Source organism: Bombina bombina, chromosome 8, assembly GCF_027579735.1.
Source record: "Bombina bombina isolate aBomBom1 chromosome 8, aBomBom1.pri, whole genome shotgun sequence".
Lineage (NCBI taxonomy): Eukaryota > Metazoa > Chordata > Amphibia > Anura > Bombinatoridae > Bombina > Bombina bombina.
In genome coordinates, this window is record NC_069506.1 from 50,687,001 (window position 1) to 50,702,971 (window position 15,971).

At 42.1% G+C, this 15,971-nt stretch overlaps 1 protein-coding gene across 1 annotated transcript in view; it reads left to right on the forward strand.

Moving 5' to 3' along the window:
* Positions 1–15,971, forward strand: part of GNB1 (G protein subunit beta 1) — a gene marked incomplete in the record, with an annotated part of 238,044 nt that overhangs the window by 176,541 nt on the left and 45,532 nt on the right. The window contains 1 exon segment of the mRNA XM_053690362.1: positions 998–1,160. Within this exon segment, the coding sequence (XP_053546337.1) occupies positions 998–1,160 (163 nt within the window).

The following is a 15,971-nucleotide window of genomic DNA, read 5'->3' on the forward strand; positions in this document are numbered from 1 at the left end:
CTTTTCCTGTAGTTCCATTCTGATATTGTAAGCATTTCAGTTCCTGTTAGAAATGGAAGTGCAGAACACGGTTATATTTTACACAGCTTTGGCTGCACACTCTAGCGACTTAATTATAACTGACTCTAATTGGCCACAGCAGTGAAGGTAACCTAAGTTACAACATGGCAGCTCCCATTGTTTTATAGACACAAACTTTACACTTATTTTGTCAATATTTAAACAACTAACGAAACTTTAAAAAATACATCTACATGATATTCAGACTGTTTGCTTGGAATGCATTATTCTATCTAGCATTTATTTAGTGTTTAATGTCTCTTTAATATCTGGAGCCGGCTTTGCTGTCTAGGTAGTGAGTGGAGACTGCTCTCTTCGTCACTACATAATAGAATAAGAAGTGAAAGGGCCAGAGGATACTCACAATTTGGTCAGAATAAGTGTTTTAAAACAGATTATTTTATCAATATTTCCAGTTCAGTGGATTTTATATGCATGGTAAGTACCTTCAAATAGTAGACTGCTGATATGTATAATTTGCCATCACCTCTGATTACTTGTGTATTTGCTAAATCTTAAATAACTCCACTTGCATGAGCATCATGTTATTTATATGAAACACATGAACTAACGCCCTCTAGCTGTGAAACTGTCAAATGCATTCAGATAAGAGTTGTTTAAAATTGCAAGCCCTATCTGAATCATGGAAGTTTAATTTGGACTTTACTATTCCTTTAACAATTCATTGGATTGGGAAGAATTTTATTTGAGGTTGTTAGAGTATTGCTGGACCCCCCCCCCCCCCCCACACACACCTCTAGCGGGCATTGATGTTGGTTTAAATATTTATATTCTGTTCTGCACATATAATTTTGTCGGTAAAATATTGTTCTTCTTCCTGATTTTTGCCTTCTATGGATTTTTAGTTGCTAAAGTATTTTCATATGACTCAATGAGAATATAAAGACTTATATGAAGTTTTAATTTGTCTTCTCAGGTTCATGCTATTCCTTTGCGTTCTTCTTGGGTGATGACATGTGCATATGCCCCTTCTGGCAACTATGTCGCCTGTGGTGGTCTTGATAACATTTGCTCTATATACAACCTGAAAACACGTGAAGGAAATGTGCGAGTGAGCCGTGAGCTTGCTGGACACACAGGTAAGGACAAAAGTTGCATGATTTTTACAAATTTTCTCTCCCAATGGTTACCAACTATATTGGAATAAATGTAATCAAGGTTTCTTCTGTTATGTGTGATCAGTCCACGGGTCATCATTACTTCTGGGATATAACTCCTCCCCAACAGGAAATGCAAGAGGATTCACCCAGCAGAGCTGATATAGCTCCTCCCCTCTACGTCAGTCCCAGTCATTCTCTTGCACCCAACAACTAGATAGGATGTGTGAGAGGACTATGGTGATTATACTTAGTTTTTATGACTTCAATCAAAAGTTTGTTATTTTACAATAGCACCGGAGCGTGTTATTACTTCTCTGGCAGAGTTTGAAGAAGAATCTACCAGAGTTTTTTACTATGATTTTAACCGGAGTAGTTAAGATCATATTGCTGTTCTCGGCCATCTGAGGGAGGTAAAAGCTTCAGATCAGGGGACAGCGGGCAGATGAATCTGCATTGAGGTATGTAGCAGTTTTTATTTTCTGAATGGAATTGATGAAAAAATCCTGCCATACCGTTATAATGACATGTATGTATACACTTCAGTATTCTGGGGATGGTATTTCACCGGAACTACTCTGTTAAAGGTCACTAATCCTTTTAATAAGTATTTGTCATGTTAAACGTTTTTGCTGGAATGTATAATCGTTTACATTGCTGAGGTACTGAGTGAATAAATATTTGGGCATTATTTTCCACTTGGCAGTTGTTTGCTTTAATTGTGACAGTTTCGTTTCTCTTCACTGCTGTGTGTGAGAGGGAGGGGCCGTTTTTGGCGCTCTTTGCTACGCATCAAAAATTTCCAGTCAGCTACTCTTATATTTCCTGCATGATCCGGTTCATCTCTGACAGATCTAAGGGGTCTTCAAACTTCTTTGAAGGGAGGTATATTCTCTCAGCAGAGCTGTGAGAATTTTATATTGACTGTGAATAAAAACATTTGCTCTGTAATTTTTATTTCAAATTTAATTATTGTTATTTTACTAATGGGAACAAAACCTTTGCTAAAAGTTGTGTTGTTTTAAAGTTTGATGCTATAACTGTTTTTCAGTTCATTATTTCAACTGTCATTTAATCGTTTAGTACCTCTTTGAGGCACAGTACGTTTTTGCTAAAAAAGATTATAACCAGGTTGCAAGTTATTGCTAGTGTGTTAAACATGTCTGACTCAGAGGAAGATATCTGTGTCATTTGTTCCAATGCCAAGGTGGAGCCCAATAGAAATTTATGTACTAACTGTATTGATGCTACTTTAAATAAAAGTCAATCTGTACAATGTGAACAAATTTCACCAAACTGCGAGGGGAGAGTTATGCCGACTAACTCGCCTCACGCGGCAGTACCTGCATCTCCCGCCCGGGAGGTGCGTGATATTATGGCGCCTAGTACATCTGGGCGGCCATTACAGATAACATTACATGATATGGCTACTGTTATGACTGAAGTTTTGTCTAAATTACCAGAACTAAGAGGCAAGCGCGATCACTCTGGGGTGAGAACAGAGTGCGCTGACAATACTAGGGCCATGTCTGATACTGCGTCACAGCTTGCAGAGCATGAGGACGGAGAGCTTCATTCTGTGGGTGACGGTTCTGATCCAAACAGATTGGATTCAGATATTTCAAATTTTAAATTTAAATTGGAGAACCTCCGTGTATTACTAGGGGAGGTCTTAGCAGCTCTCAATGATTGTAACACCGTTGCAATACCAGAGAAACTGTGTAGGTTGGATAAATACTTTGCGGTACCGGCGAGTACTGACGTTTTTCCTATACCTAAGAGATTAACTGAAATTGTTACTAAGGAGTGGGATAGACCTGGTGTGCCGTTCTCTCCCCCTCCAATATTTAGAAAAATGTTTCCAATAGACGCCACCACTCGGGACTTATGGCAAACGGTCCCTAAGGTGGAGGGAGCAGTTTCTACTTTAGCTAAGCGTACCACTATCCCGGTGGAGGATAGCTGTGCTTTTTCAGATCCAATGGATAAAAAATTAGAGGGTTACCTTAAGAAAATGTTTGTTCAACAAGGTTTTATATTGCAACCCCTTGCATGTATCGCGCCGATTACGGCTGCGGCAGCATTTTGGATTGAGTCTCTGGAAGAGAACCTTAGTTCATCTACGCTAGACGACATTATGGACAGGCTTAGAGTCCTTAAACTAGCTAATTCATTCATTTCGGAGGCCGTAGTACATTTAACCAAACTTACGGCTAAGAACTCAGGATTCGCCATACAGGCACGTAGGGCACTGTGGCTAAAATCCTGGTCAGCTGATGTTACTTCTAAGTCCAAATTACTTAATATACCTTTCAAGGGGCAGTCTTTATTTGGGCCCGGTTTGAAAGAAATTATCGCTGACATTACAGGAGGTAAGGGCCACGCCCTACCTCAAGACAAAGCCAAAGCTAAGGCTAGACAGTCTAATTTTCGTCCCTTTCGGAATTTCAAAACAGGAGCAGCATCAACCTCCACTGCACCAAAACAGGAAGGAGCTGTTGCTCGTTACAGGCAAGGCTGGAAACCTAACCAGTCCTGGAACAAGGGCAAACAGGCCAGGAAACCTGCTGCTGCCCCAAAGACAGCATGAACCGAGAGCCCCCGATCCGGGACCGGATCTAGTGGGGGGCAGACTTTCTCTCTTCGCCCAGGCCTGGGCAAGAGATGTTCAGGATCCCTGGGCGCTAGAGATCATATCTCAGGGATACCTTCTAGACTTCAAATTATCTCCCCCAAGAGGGAGATTTCATCTGTCAAGGTTGTCAACAAACCAGATAAAGAGAGAAGCGTTTCTACGCTGTGTACAAGATCTGTTATTAATGGGAGTGATCCATCCGGTTCCGCAGTCGGAACAAGGACAAGGGTTCTACTCAAACCTGTTTGTGGTTCCCAAAAAAGAGGGAACTTTCAGGCCAATCTTAGATTTAAAGATTCTAAACAAATTCCTAAGAGTTCCATCGTTCAAAATGGAAACTATTCGGACAATCTTACCCATGATCCAAAAGGGTCAGTACATGACCACAGTGGATTTAAAAGATGCTTACCTTCACATACCGATTCACAAAGATCATCACCGGTATCTAAGGTTTGCCTTCCTAGACAGGCACTACCAGTTCGTAGCTCTTCCATTCGGATTGGCTACGGCCCCAAGAATCTTCACAAAGGTTCTGGGTGCCCTTCTGGCGGTACTAAGACCGCGAGGGATTTCGGTAGCTCCGTACCTAGACGACATTCTAATACAAGCTTCAAGCTTTCAAACTGCCAAGTCTCATACAGAGTTAGTTCTGGCATTTCTAAGGTCGCATGGATGGAAAGTGAACGAAAAGAAGAGTTCTCTTTTCCTCTCACAAGAGTTCCATTCTTGGGGACTCTTATAGATTCTGTAGAAATGAAGATTTACCTGACAGAAGACAGGTTAACAAAGCTTCAAGATGCATGCCGTGTCCTTCATTCCATTCAACACCCGTCAGTAGCTCAATGCATGGAGGTGATCGGCTTAATGGTAGCGGCAATGGACATAGTACCTTTTGCACGCCTACACCTCAGACCGCTGCAATTGTGCATGCTAAGTCAGTGGAATGGGGATTACTCAGATTTGTCCCCTACTCTGAATCTGAATCAAGAGACCAGAAATTCTCTTCTATGGTGGCTTTATCGGCCACACCTGTCCAGGGGGATGCCATTCAGCAGGCCAGACTGGACAATCGTAACAACAGACGCCAGCCTACTAGGCTGGGGCGCTGTCTGGAATTCTCTGAAGGCTCAGGGATTATGGAATCAGGAGGAGAGTCTCCTTCCAATAAACATTCTGGAATTGAGAGCAGTTCTCAATGCCCTTCTGGCTTGGCCCCAATTAACAACTCGGGGGTTCATCAGGTTTCAGTCGGACAATATCACGACTGTAGCTTACATCAACCATCAGGGAGGGACAAGGAGCTCCCTAGCAATGATGGAAGTATCAAAGATAATTCGCTGGGCAGAGTCTCACTCTTGCCACCTGTCAGCAATCCACATCCCGGGAGTGGAGAACTGGGAGGCGGATTTCTTGAGTCGCCAGACTTTTCATCCGGGAGAGTGGGAACTTCATCCGGAGGTCTTTGCCCAAATACTTCGACGTTGGGGCAAACCAGAGATAGATCTCATGGCGTCTCGCCAGAACGCCAAACTTCCTCACTACGGGTCCAGATCCAGGGATCCGGGAGCGGTTCTGATAGATGCTTTGACAGCACCTTGGAACTTCGGGATGGCTTATGTGTTTCCACCCTTCCCGCTGCTTCCTCGATTGATTGCCAAAATCAAACAGGAGAGAGCATCTGTGATTCTAATAGCGCCTGCATGGCCACGCAGGACTTGGTATGCAGATCTAGTGGACATGTCATCCTGTCCGCCTTGGTCTCTACCTCTAAGACAGGACCTTCTGATACAGGGTCCATTCAAACATCAAAATCTAACTTCTCTGAAACTGACTGCTTGGAAATTGAACGCTTGATTTTATCAAAACGTGGTTTTTCTGAGTCGGTTATTGATACCCTGATACAGGCTAGGAAGCCTGTTACCAGAAAGATTTACCATAAAATATGGCGCAAATACCTATACTGGTGTGAATCCAAACGTTACTCCTGGAGTAAGGTTAGGATCCCTAGGATATTGTCTTTTCTACAAGAAGGTTTAGAAAAGGGTTTATCGGCTAGCTCATTAAAGGGACAGATCTCAGCTCTGTCCATCTTGTTACACAGGCGTCTGTCAGAAAATTCAGACATCCAGGCCTTTTGTCAGGCTTTAGCTAGGATCAAGCCTGTGTTTAAAACTGTTGCTCCGCCATGGAGTTTAAACTTAGTTCTTAACGTTTTACAGGGTGTTCCGTTTGAACCCCTTCATTCCATTGATATAAAATTGTTATCTTGGAAAGTTCTATTTTTAATGGCTATTTCCTCGGCTCGAAGAGTCTCTGAGTTATCAGCCCTACATTGTGATTCTCCTTATCTGATCTTTCACTCAGACAAGGTAGTTCTGCGTACTAAACCTGGGTTCTTACCTAAGGTTGTCTCTAACAGGAATATCAATCAAGAGATTGTTGTTCCATCCTTGTGTCCAAATCCTTCTTCAAAGAAGGAACGTCTTCTACACAATCTGGATGTAGTTCGTGCCCTCAAGTTCTACTTGCAGGCAACTAAAGATTTTCGCCAAACTTCTTCCCTGTTTGTCGTTTATTCTGGACAGAGGAGAGGTCAAAAAGCTTCTGCTACCTCTCTCTCTTTTTGGCTTCGTAGCATAATACGTTTAGCCTATGAGACTGCTGGACAGCAGCCTCCTGAAAGAATTACAGCTCATTCCACTAGAGCTGTGGCTTCCACTTGGGCCTTTAAGAATGAGGCCTCTGTTGAACAGATTTGCAAGGCTGCAACTTGGTCTTCGCTTCATACTTTTTCCAAATTTTACAAATTTGACACTTTTGCTTCTTCGGAGGCTATTTTTGGGAGAAAGGTTCTTCAGGCAGTGGTTCCTTCTGTATAATGAGCCTGCCTATCCCTCCCGTCATCCGTGTACTTTTGCTTTGGTATTGGTATCCCAGAAGTAATGATGACCCGTGGACTGATCACACATAACAGAAGAAAACATAATTTATGCTTACCTGATAAATTCCTTTCTTCTGTTGTGTGATCAGTCCACGGCCCGCCCTGTTTTTAAGGCAGGTAAATATCTTTTAAATTATACTCCAGTCACCACTTCACCCTTGGTTACTCCTTTCTCGTTGATTCTTGGTCGAATGACTGGGACTGACGTAGAGGGGAGGAGCTATATCAGCTCTGCTGGGTGAATCCTCTTGCATTTCCTGTTGGGGAGGAGTTATATCCCAGAAGTAATGATGACCCGTGGACTGATCACACAACAGAAGAAAGGAATTTATCAGGTAAGCATAAATTATGTTTTTTTTAAAGGGATAGGTCAAAAGGGAAATGTGCATTTTAATATGAAATCTAAGCATTTTTGCAATATACAAGTGTACCCCTGAGATATTGCGAGTTTGGTTCCAGACCACTGCAATAAAGTGAATCTAGCAATAGTGAGTCACTCACTTTTTTTTGGTTCCCAGTGCATGTCAGTTATATTACACTATACTGTATAAGTCTGTCTTAAATCTATTAAGTGTGCAATAGCATTGTCTAAAAAAAAATGTATATACCTTTTAATTAAAAATACTTTATTGCTAAAAAATGCTAACCATCATCTGAGTTTTCAGTATGGTGTTCGAACACTTGTGCACGGCCCTTCATGATATATATGTGCGTATGTCACTGAAAAACAGTAACTTTCTCCAACATTGGTGTGTCCGGTCCACGGCGTCATCCTTACTTGTGGGATATCTCTTCCCCAACAGGAAATGGCAAAGAGTCCCAGCAAAGCTGGCCATATAGTCCCTCCTAGGCTCCACCCACCCCAGTCATTCTCTTTGCCGTTGCACAGGCAACATCTCCACGGAGATGGTTAAGAGTTTTTTGGTGTTTAAATGTAGTTTTTTATTCTTCTATCAAGTGTTTGTTATTTTAAAATAGTGCTGGTATGTACTATTTACTCTGAAACAGAAAAGGATGAAGATTTCTGTTTGTGAGAGGAAGATGATTTTAGCAGACAGTAACTAAAATCGATTGCTGTTTCCACATAGGACTGTTGAGATGAAGTAACTTCAGTTGGGGGAAACAGTTAGCAGACTTTTCTGCTTAAGGTATGACTAGCCATATTTCTAACAAGACCATGTAATGCTGGAAGGCTGTCATTTCCCCTCATGGGGACCGGTAAGCCATTTTCTTAGTCAAACAAACAGAATAAAGGGCTTAATATGGGCTAAAAAACTGGTAGACCTTTTTATGGGCTAAATCGATTGCTTTATTTAGGCATTTTATTCATATTTATGCTGACAATTCGCATTTATAAACTTGGGGAACGTTTATTAAACGGCAGGCACTATGTTAGACACCTTTTCCAGTCAGGGGGCCTTCCTAGTTGTAGACTGAGCCTCATTTTCGCGCCATTACTGCGCAGTTGTTTTTTGAGAGCAGGGCATGCAGATGCATGTGTGAGGATCTGAAATTTGCTGGAAAAGCTTCTAGAAGGCGTCAATTGGTATCGTATTCCCCTCTGGGCTTGGTTGGGTCTCAGCAAAGGCTATAGCTGGGACTGTATAGGGGTTAAATTTGTAAACGGCTCCGGTTCCGTTATTTTAAGGGTGAAAGCTATGAAATTTGGTGTGCAATACTCTTAATACTTTAAGACACTGTGGTGAAATTTTGGTAATTTTTGAACAATTCCTAAATACTTTTTCACATATTCAGTAATAAAGTGTTTTCTGTTTAAAATTTAAAGAGACAGTAACGGTTTTGTTTTAAAACGTTTTTTGTGCTTTGTTGACAAGTTTAAGCCTGTTTAACATGTCTGTACCTTCGGATAAGCTATGTTCTATATGTATGAAAGCCAATGTGTCTCCCCATTTAAATTGTGCCATAGCGTCCAAACAAAGTAAGGACAGTACTGCCACAGATAATGAAATTGCCCAAGATGATTCCTCAGATGAGGGGAGTAAACATGATACTACATCATCTCCTACTGTGTCTACACCAGTTTTGCCCACACAGGAGGCCCCTAGTACATCTAGTGCGCCAATGCTTATTACCATGCAACAATTAACGGCTGTAATGGATAACTCCATAGCAAATATTTTATCCAAAATGCCTACTTATCAGAGAGAGCGCGATTGCTCTGTTTTAAACACTGAAGAGCAGGAGGGCGCTGATGATAATTGTTCTGTCATACCCTCACACCAATCTGAAGGGGCCATGAGGGAGGTTTTGTCAGATGGAGAAATTTCAGATTCAGGAAAAATTTCTCAACAAGCTGAACCTGATGTTGTGACAATTAAATTTAAATTAGAACATCTCCGCGCACTGCTTAAGGAGGTGTTATCTACTCTAAATGATTGTGACAACTTGGTCATTCCAGAGAAATTATGCAAGATTGACAAGTTCCTAGAGGTTCCGGTGCACCCCGACGCTTTTCATATACCCAAGCGGGTGGCGGACATAGTGGGAAAAGCCCGGCATACCTTTTGTTCCCCCCCCCTATATTTAAGAAATTATTTCCTATGGTCGACCCCAGTAAGGACTTATGGCAGACAGTCCCTAAGGTCGAGGGGGCAGTTTCTACTCTAAACGCACTACTATTCCTATCGAAGATAGTTGTGCTTTCAAAGATCCTATGGATAAAAAATTGGAGGGTTTGCTTAAAAAGATTTTTGTACAGCAAGGTTACCTTCTACAACCAATTTCATGCATTGTTCCTGTCACTACGGCAGCGTGGTTCTGGTTCGAGGAACTAGAAAACTCGCTTAGTAGAGAGACTCCATATGAGGAGGTTATGGACAGAGTTCACACACTTAAGTTGGCTAACTCTTTTATTTTAGATGCCGCTTTGCAATTGGCTAGATTAGCGGCGAAAAATTCAGGGTTTGCTATCGTGGCGCGCAGAGCGCTTTGGCTAAAGTCTTGGTCAGCGGATGTGTCATCCAAGACAAAATTGCTTAACATCCCTTTCAAAGGTAAAACTCTATTTGGACCAGAATTGAAAGAGATTATTTGAGACATCACTGGGGGAAAGGGCCACGCCCTTCCACAAGATAGGCCTTTCAAGGCCAAAAATAAGTCTAATTTTCGTTCCTTTCGCAATTTCAGGAACGGACCGGCCTCTAATTCTGCATCCTCCAAGCAAGAGGGTAATGCCTCACAACCCAAACCAGCCTGGAAACCGATGCAAGGCTGGAACAAGGGTAAGCAGGCCAAGAAGCCTGTCGCTGCTAACAAAACAGCATGAAGGAGTAGCCCCCGATCCGGGACCGCATCTAGTGGGGGGCAGACTCTCTCTTTGCTCAGGCTTGGGCAAGAGATGTTCAGGATCCCTGGGCGCTAGAAATAGTTTCTCAGGGTTATCTCCTGGAATTCAGGGAACTACCCCCAAGGGGAAGGTTCCACATGTCTCACTTATCCTCAAACCAAATAGACAGGCGTTCTTACATTGTGTAGAAGACCTGTTAAAGATGGGAGTGATACACCCAGTTCCAATAAAGGAACAAGGAATGGGATTTTATTCCAATCTGTTCGTAGTTCCCAAAAAAGAGGGAACTTTCAGACCAATTTTGGATTTAAAGATCCTAAACAAATTTCTCAGGGTACCATCGTTCAAGATGGAAACCATTCGAACGATTCTACCCACTATCAAGGAAAGTCAATTTATGACTACCGTGGTTCTAAAGGATGCGTACCTACATATTCCTATCCACAAAGAACATCATCAGTTCCTAAGGTTCGCTTTTCTGGACAAGCATTACCAGTTTGTGGCCCTCCCATTCGGGTTAGCCACTGCTCCAAGGATTTTCACAAAGGTACTAGGGTCCCTTCTAGCGGTTCTAAGACCGAGGGGCATTGCAGTAGTACCTTACTTGGACGACATTCTAATGCAAGCGTCGTCCCTGTCAAAAGCAAAGGCTCATACAGACATCGTTCTGGCCTTTCTCAGATCACACGGATGGAAGGTGAACATAGAAAAAAGTTCTGTCTCCGTCGACAAGAGTTCCCTTCTTGGGAACAATAATAGATTCCTTAGAAATGATGATCTAAGCTCTTGTCAAGTTCTTCATTCTGTTCCTCGTCCTTCCATAGCGCAGTGCATGGAAGTAGTAGGGTTGATGGTTGCAGCAATGGACATAGTTCCTTTTGCACGAATTCATCTAAGACCATTACAACTGTGCATGCTCAAACAGTGGAATGGGGACTATACAGACTTGTCTCCAATGATTCAAGTAGATCAGAAGACCAGAGATTCACTCCGTTGGTGGCTGACCCTGGACCATCTTTCCCAGGGAATGAGCTTCCGCAGACCAGAGTGGGTCATTGTCACGACCGACGCCAGTCTAGTGGGCTGGGGCGCGGTCTGGGAATCCCTGAAAGCTCAGGGTCTATGGTCTCGGGAAGAGTCTCTTCTCCCGATAAACATTCTGGAACTGAGAGCGATATTCAATGCTCTCAGGGCTTGGCCTCAACTAGCAAAGGCCAGATTCATAAGGTTCCAATCAGACAACATGACGACCGTTGCGTATATCAATCATCAGGGGGGAACAAGGAGTTCCCTGGCGATGAAAGAAGTGACCAAAATAATTCAATGGGCGGAGGATCACTCCTGCCACCTGTCTGCGATCCACATCCCAGGTGTGGAAAACTGGGAGGCGGATTTTCTGAGTCAGACATTCCATCCGGGGGAGTGGGAACTCCATCCGGAGATCTTTGCCCAAATAACTCAATTATGGGGCATACCAGACATGGATCTGATGGCGTCTCGTCAGAACTTCAAGGTTCCTTGCTACGGGTCCAGATCCAGGGATCCCAAGGCGACTCTAGTAGATGCACTAGTAGCACCTTGGACCTTCAACCTAGCTTATGTATTTCCACCGTTCCCTCTCATTCCCAGGCTGGTAGCCAGGATCAATCAGGAGAGGGCCTCGGTGATCTTGATAGCTCCTGCGTGGCCACGCAGGACTTGGTATGCAGACCTGGTGAATATGTCATCGGTTCCACCATGGAAGCTACCTTTGAGACAGGACCTTCTTGTTCAGGGTCCATTCGAACATCCAAATCTGGTCTCCCTCCAGCTGACGGCTTGGAGATTGAACGCTTGATTCTATCGAAGCGTGGGTTTTCAGATTCTGTGATAGATACTCTGGTTCAGGCCAGAAAACCGGTAACTAGAAAGATTTACCATAAAATATGGAAAAGATATATCTGTTGGTGTGAATCCAAAGGATTCCCATGGAATAAGATAAAAATTCCTAAGATTCTCTCCTTTCTACAAGAAGGTTTGGAGAAAGGATTATCTGCAAGTTCTCTAAAGGGACAGATCTCTGCTTTATCTATCTGTCTTACTACACAAAAGACTGGCAGCTGTGCCAGATGTTCAAGCATTTGTTCAGGCTCTGGTTAGGATCAAGCCTGTTTACAGACCTTTGACTCCTCCCTGGAGTCTAAATCTAGTTCTTTCAGTTCTTCAAGGGGTTCCGTTTGAACCTTTACATTCCATAGATATTAAGTTACTATCTTGGAAAATTTTGTTTTTGGTTGCAATTTCTTCTGCTAGAAGAGTTTCAGAGTTATCTGCTCTGCAGTGTTCTCCGCCCTATCTGGTGTTCCATGCAGATAAGGTGGTTTTGCGTACTAAGCCTGGTTTTCTTCCTAAGGTTGTTTCTTACAACAATATTAACCAGGAGATAGTTGTACCTTCTTTATGTCCGAATCCAGTTTCAAAGAAGGAACGTTTGTTACACAATTTGGACGTAGTCCGTGCTCTAAAATTCTATTTAGAGGCTACAAAAGATTTCAGACAAACATCTTCCTTGTTTGTTGTTTGTTCTGGTAAAAGGAAAGGTCAAAAAGCGACTTCTACCTCTTTCCTTTTGGCTTAAAAGCATCATCCGATTGGCTTATGAGACTGCCGGACGGCAGCCTCCTGAAAGAATCACAGCTCACTCCACTAGGGCTGTGGCTTCCACATGGGCCTTCAAGAACGAGGCTTCTGTTGACCAGATATGTAAGGCAGCGACTTGGTCTTCACTGCACACTTTTGCCAAATTTTACAAATTTGATACTTTTGCTTCTTCGGAGGCTATTTTTGGGAGAAAGGTTTTGCAAGCCGTGGTGCCTTCCGTTTAGGTAACCTGATTTGCTCCCTCCCTTCATCCGTGTCCTAAAGCTTTGGTATTGGTTCCCACAAGTAAGGATGACGCCGTGGACCGGACACACCAATGTTGGAGAAAACAGAATTTATGCTTACCTGATAAATTACTTTCTCCAACGGTGTGTCCGGTCCACGGCCCGCCCTGGTTTTTTAAGCAGGTCTGAATTATTTTCTCTAACTACAGTCACCACGGTACCATATGGTTTCTCCTATATATATTTCCTCCTGTCCGTCGGTCGAATGACTGGGGTGGGCGGAGCCTAGGAGGGACTATATGGCCAGCTTTGCTGGGACTCTGCCATTTCCTGTTGGGGAAGAGATATCCCACAAGTAAGGATGACGCCGTGGACCGGACACACCGTTGGAGAAAGTAATTTATCAGGTAAACATAAATTCTGTTTTTACTAGAAGAAATTTTTTCTAATGGTAGTGTCTGCGAGATCCATTCTTACATATAGGAATTCAACACCTGGCCACTACGAGGATGCAGACACCCCAACTAAAGCACTTAATTTTCCCTTCCCCTCCAGTAGTTATTTGCCTCGTCTAGGAGGTAGGGAGAGAGAGATTCTCTACCGAATTCTTTCTCATGTTAACCCTCAATAGATAGTTCCTGGAAGAGAGGGTGTGGCATTATGGCTGTTCTGATAAATATCATAGTTTGAGTGCAGTCTGGCCGGTTTGAGGTCGCAGGGAAGTTCCTTAGCCACCTCCTGATGACTAGTGTTATATCCATTGTGGTATTCTCCCTATGCCTGTGTTCTGTATTTGACGACTTTGTTAAGTTTGCCTACCTCCGGCCACGCCTACACAATACTTTCAAAGACAGTTGTGCACGCATGCGTGCTCTACAGAATGCAATAACAATAAAATAGCAAATGACACTAAAGAGCAGGCATGCGCTCACTGCCGCAGTCAGCAAATATTACAGAAGTAGTATGTCCACAATTTTGTCAGTAGCTGTGGGCATACAAATACATAGTCAATATCATTGAAAGGATTTGTACGATTTTCATAAAATAAATAGTTACAAACACTCTGGGGACATCTAAATACCACTGGTAAAAAAAGACTTCAGTTTCACTATTGTACGGATTTGTTTGAGCAAATGAGTGAATGTTTTTCATAAATAAAAAAAATAAATATATATATATATATATATATATATATATATATATATAAAATTTTTTTCATGTAATTAGCAAGAGTCCATGAGCTAGTGACGTATGGGATATACATTCCTACCAGGAGGGGCAAAGTTTCCCAAACCTCAAAATGCCTATAAATACACCCCTCACCACACCCACAATTCAGTTTTACAAACTTTGCCTCCTATGGAGGTGGTGAAGTAAGTTTGTGCTAGATTCTACGTTGATATGCGCTCCGCAGCAAGTTGGAGCCCGGTTTTCCTCTCAGCGTGCAGTGAATGTCAGAGGGATGTGAGGAGAGTATTGCCTATTTGAATGCAGTGATCTCCTTCTACGGGGTCTATTTCATAGGTTCTCTGTTATCGGTCGTAGAGATTCATCTCTTATCTCCCTTTTCAGATCGACGATATACTCTTATTTATATACCATTACCTCTGCTGATTTTCGTTTCAGTACTGGTTTGGCTTTCTACAAACATGTAGATGAGTGTCCTGGGGTAAGTAAATCTTATTTTCTGTGACACTCTAAGCTATGGTTGGGCACTTTATTTATAAAGTTCTAAATATATGTATTCATACATTTATTTGCCTTGACTCAGGATGTTCAACATTCCTTATTTTCAGACAGTCAGTTTCATATTTGGGATAATGCATTTGAATCAATTTTTTTCTTACCTTAAAATTTGACTCTTTTTCCCTGTGGGCTGTTAGGCTCGCGGGGGCTGAAAATGCTTAATTTTATTGCGTCATTCTTGGCGCAGACTTTTTTGGCGCAAAAAATCTTTTCTGTTTCCGGCGTCATAGTGTCGCCGGAAGTTGCGTCATTTTTTGACGTCCTTTTGCGCCAAAAATGTCGGCGTTCCGGATGTGTCGTCATTTTTGGCGCCAAAAAGCATTTAGGCGCCAAATAATGTGGGCGTCTTATTTGGCGCCAAAAAATATGGGCGTCGCTTTTGTCTCCACATTATTTCAGTCTCATTTTTTCTTTGCTTCTGGTTACTAGAAGCTTGTTTATTGGCATTTTTTCCCATTCCTGAAACTGTCATTTAAGGAATTTGATCAATTTTGCTTTATATGTTGTTTTTTCTCTTACATATTGCAAGATGTCTCACGTTGCATCTGAGTCAGAAGATACTTCAGGAAAATCGCTGTCTAGTGCTGGAACTACCAAAGCTAAGTGTATCTGCTGTAAACTTTTGGTAGCTATTCCTCCGGCTGTTGTTTGTATTAATTGTCATGACAAACTTGTTAAAGCAGATATTTCCTTTAGTAATGTACCATTGCCTGTTGCAGTTCCTTCAACATCTAAGGTGCAGAATGTTCCTGATAACATAAGAGATTTTGTTTCTGAATCCATCAAGAAGGCTATGTCTGTTATTTCTCCTTCTAGTAAACATAAAAAAATCTTTTAAAACTTCTCTCTCTACAGATGAATTTTTAAATGAACATCATCATTCTGATTCTGATGACTCTTCTGGTTCAGAGGATTCTGTCTCAGAGATTGATGCTGATAAATCTTCATATTTATTTAAAATGAAATTTATTCGTTCTTTACTTAAAGTACTAATTGCTTTAGAAATAGAGGATTCTGGTCCTCTTGATACTAATTCTAAACGTTTAGATAAGGTATTTAAATCTCCTGTGGTTATTCCAGAAGTTTTTCCTGTTCCTAATGCTATTTCTGAAGTAATTTCCAGAGAATGGGATTATTGGGTAATTCATTTACTCCTTCTAAACGTTTTAAGCAATTATATCCTGTGCCGTCTGACAGATTAGAATTTTGGGACAAAATCCCTAGAGTTGATGGGGCTATTTCTACCCTTGCTAAACGTACTACTATTCCTACGTCGGATGGTACTTCGTTTAAAGATCCT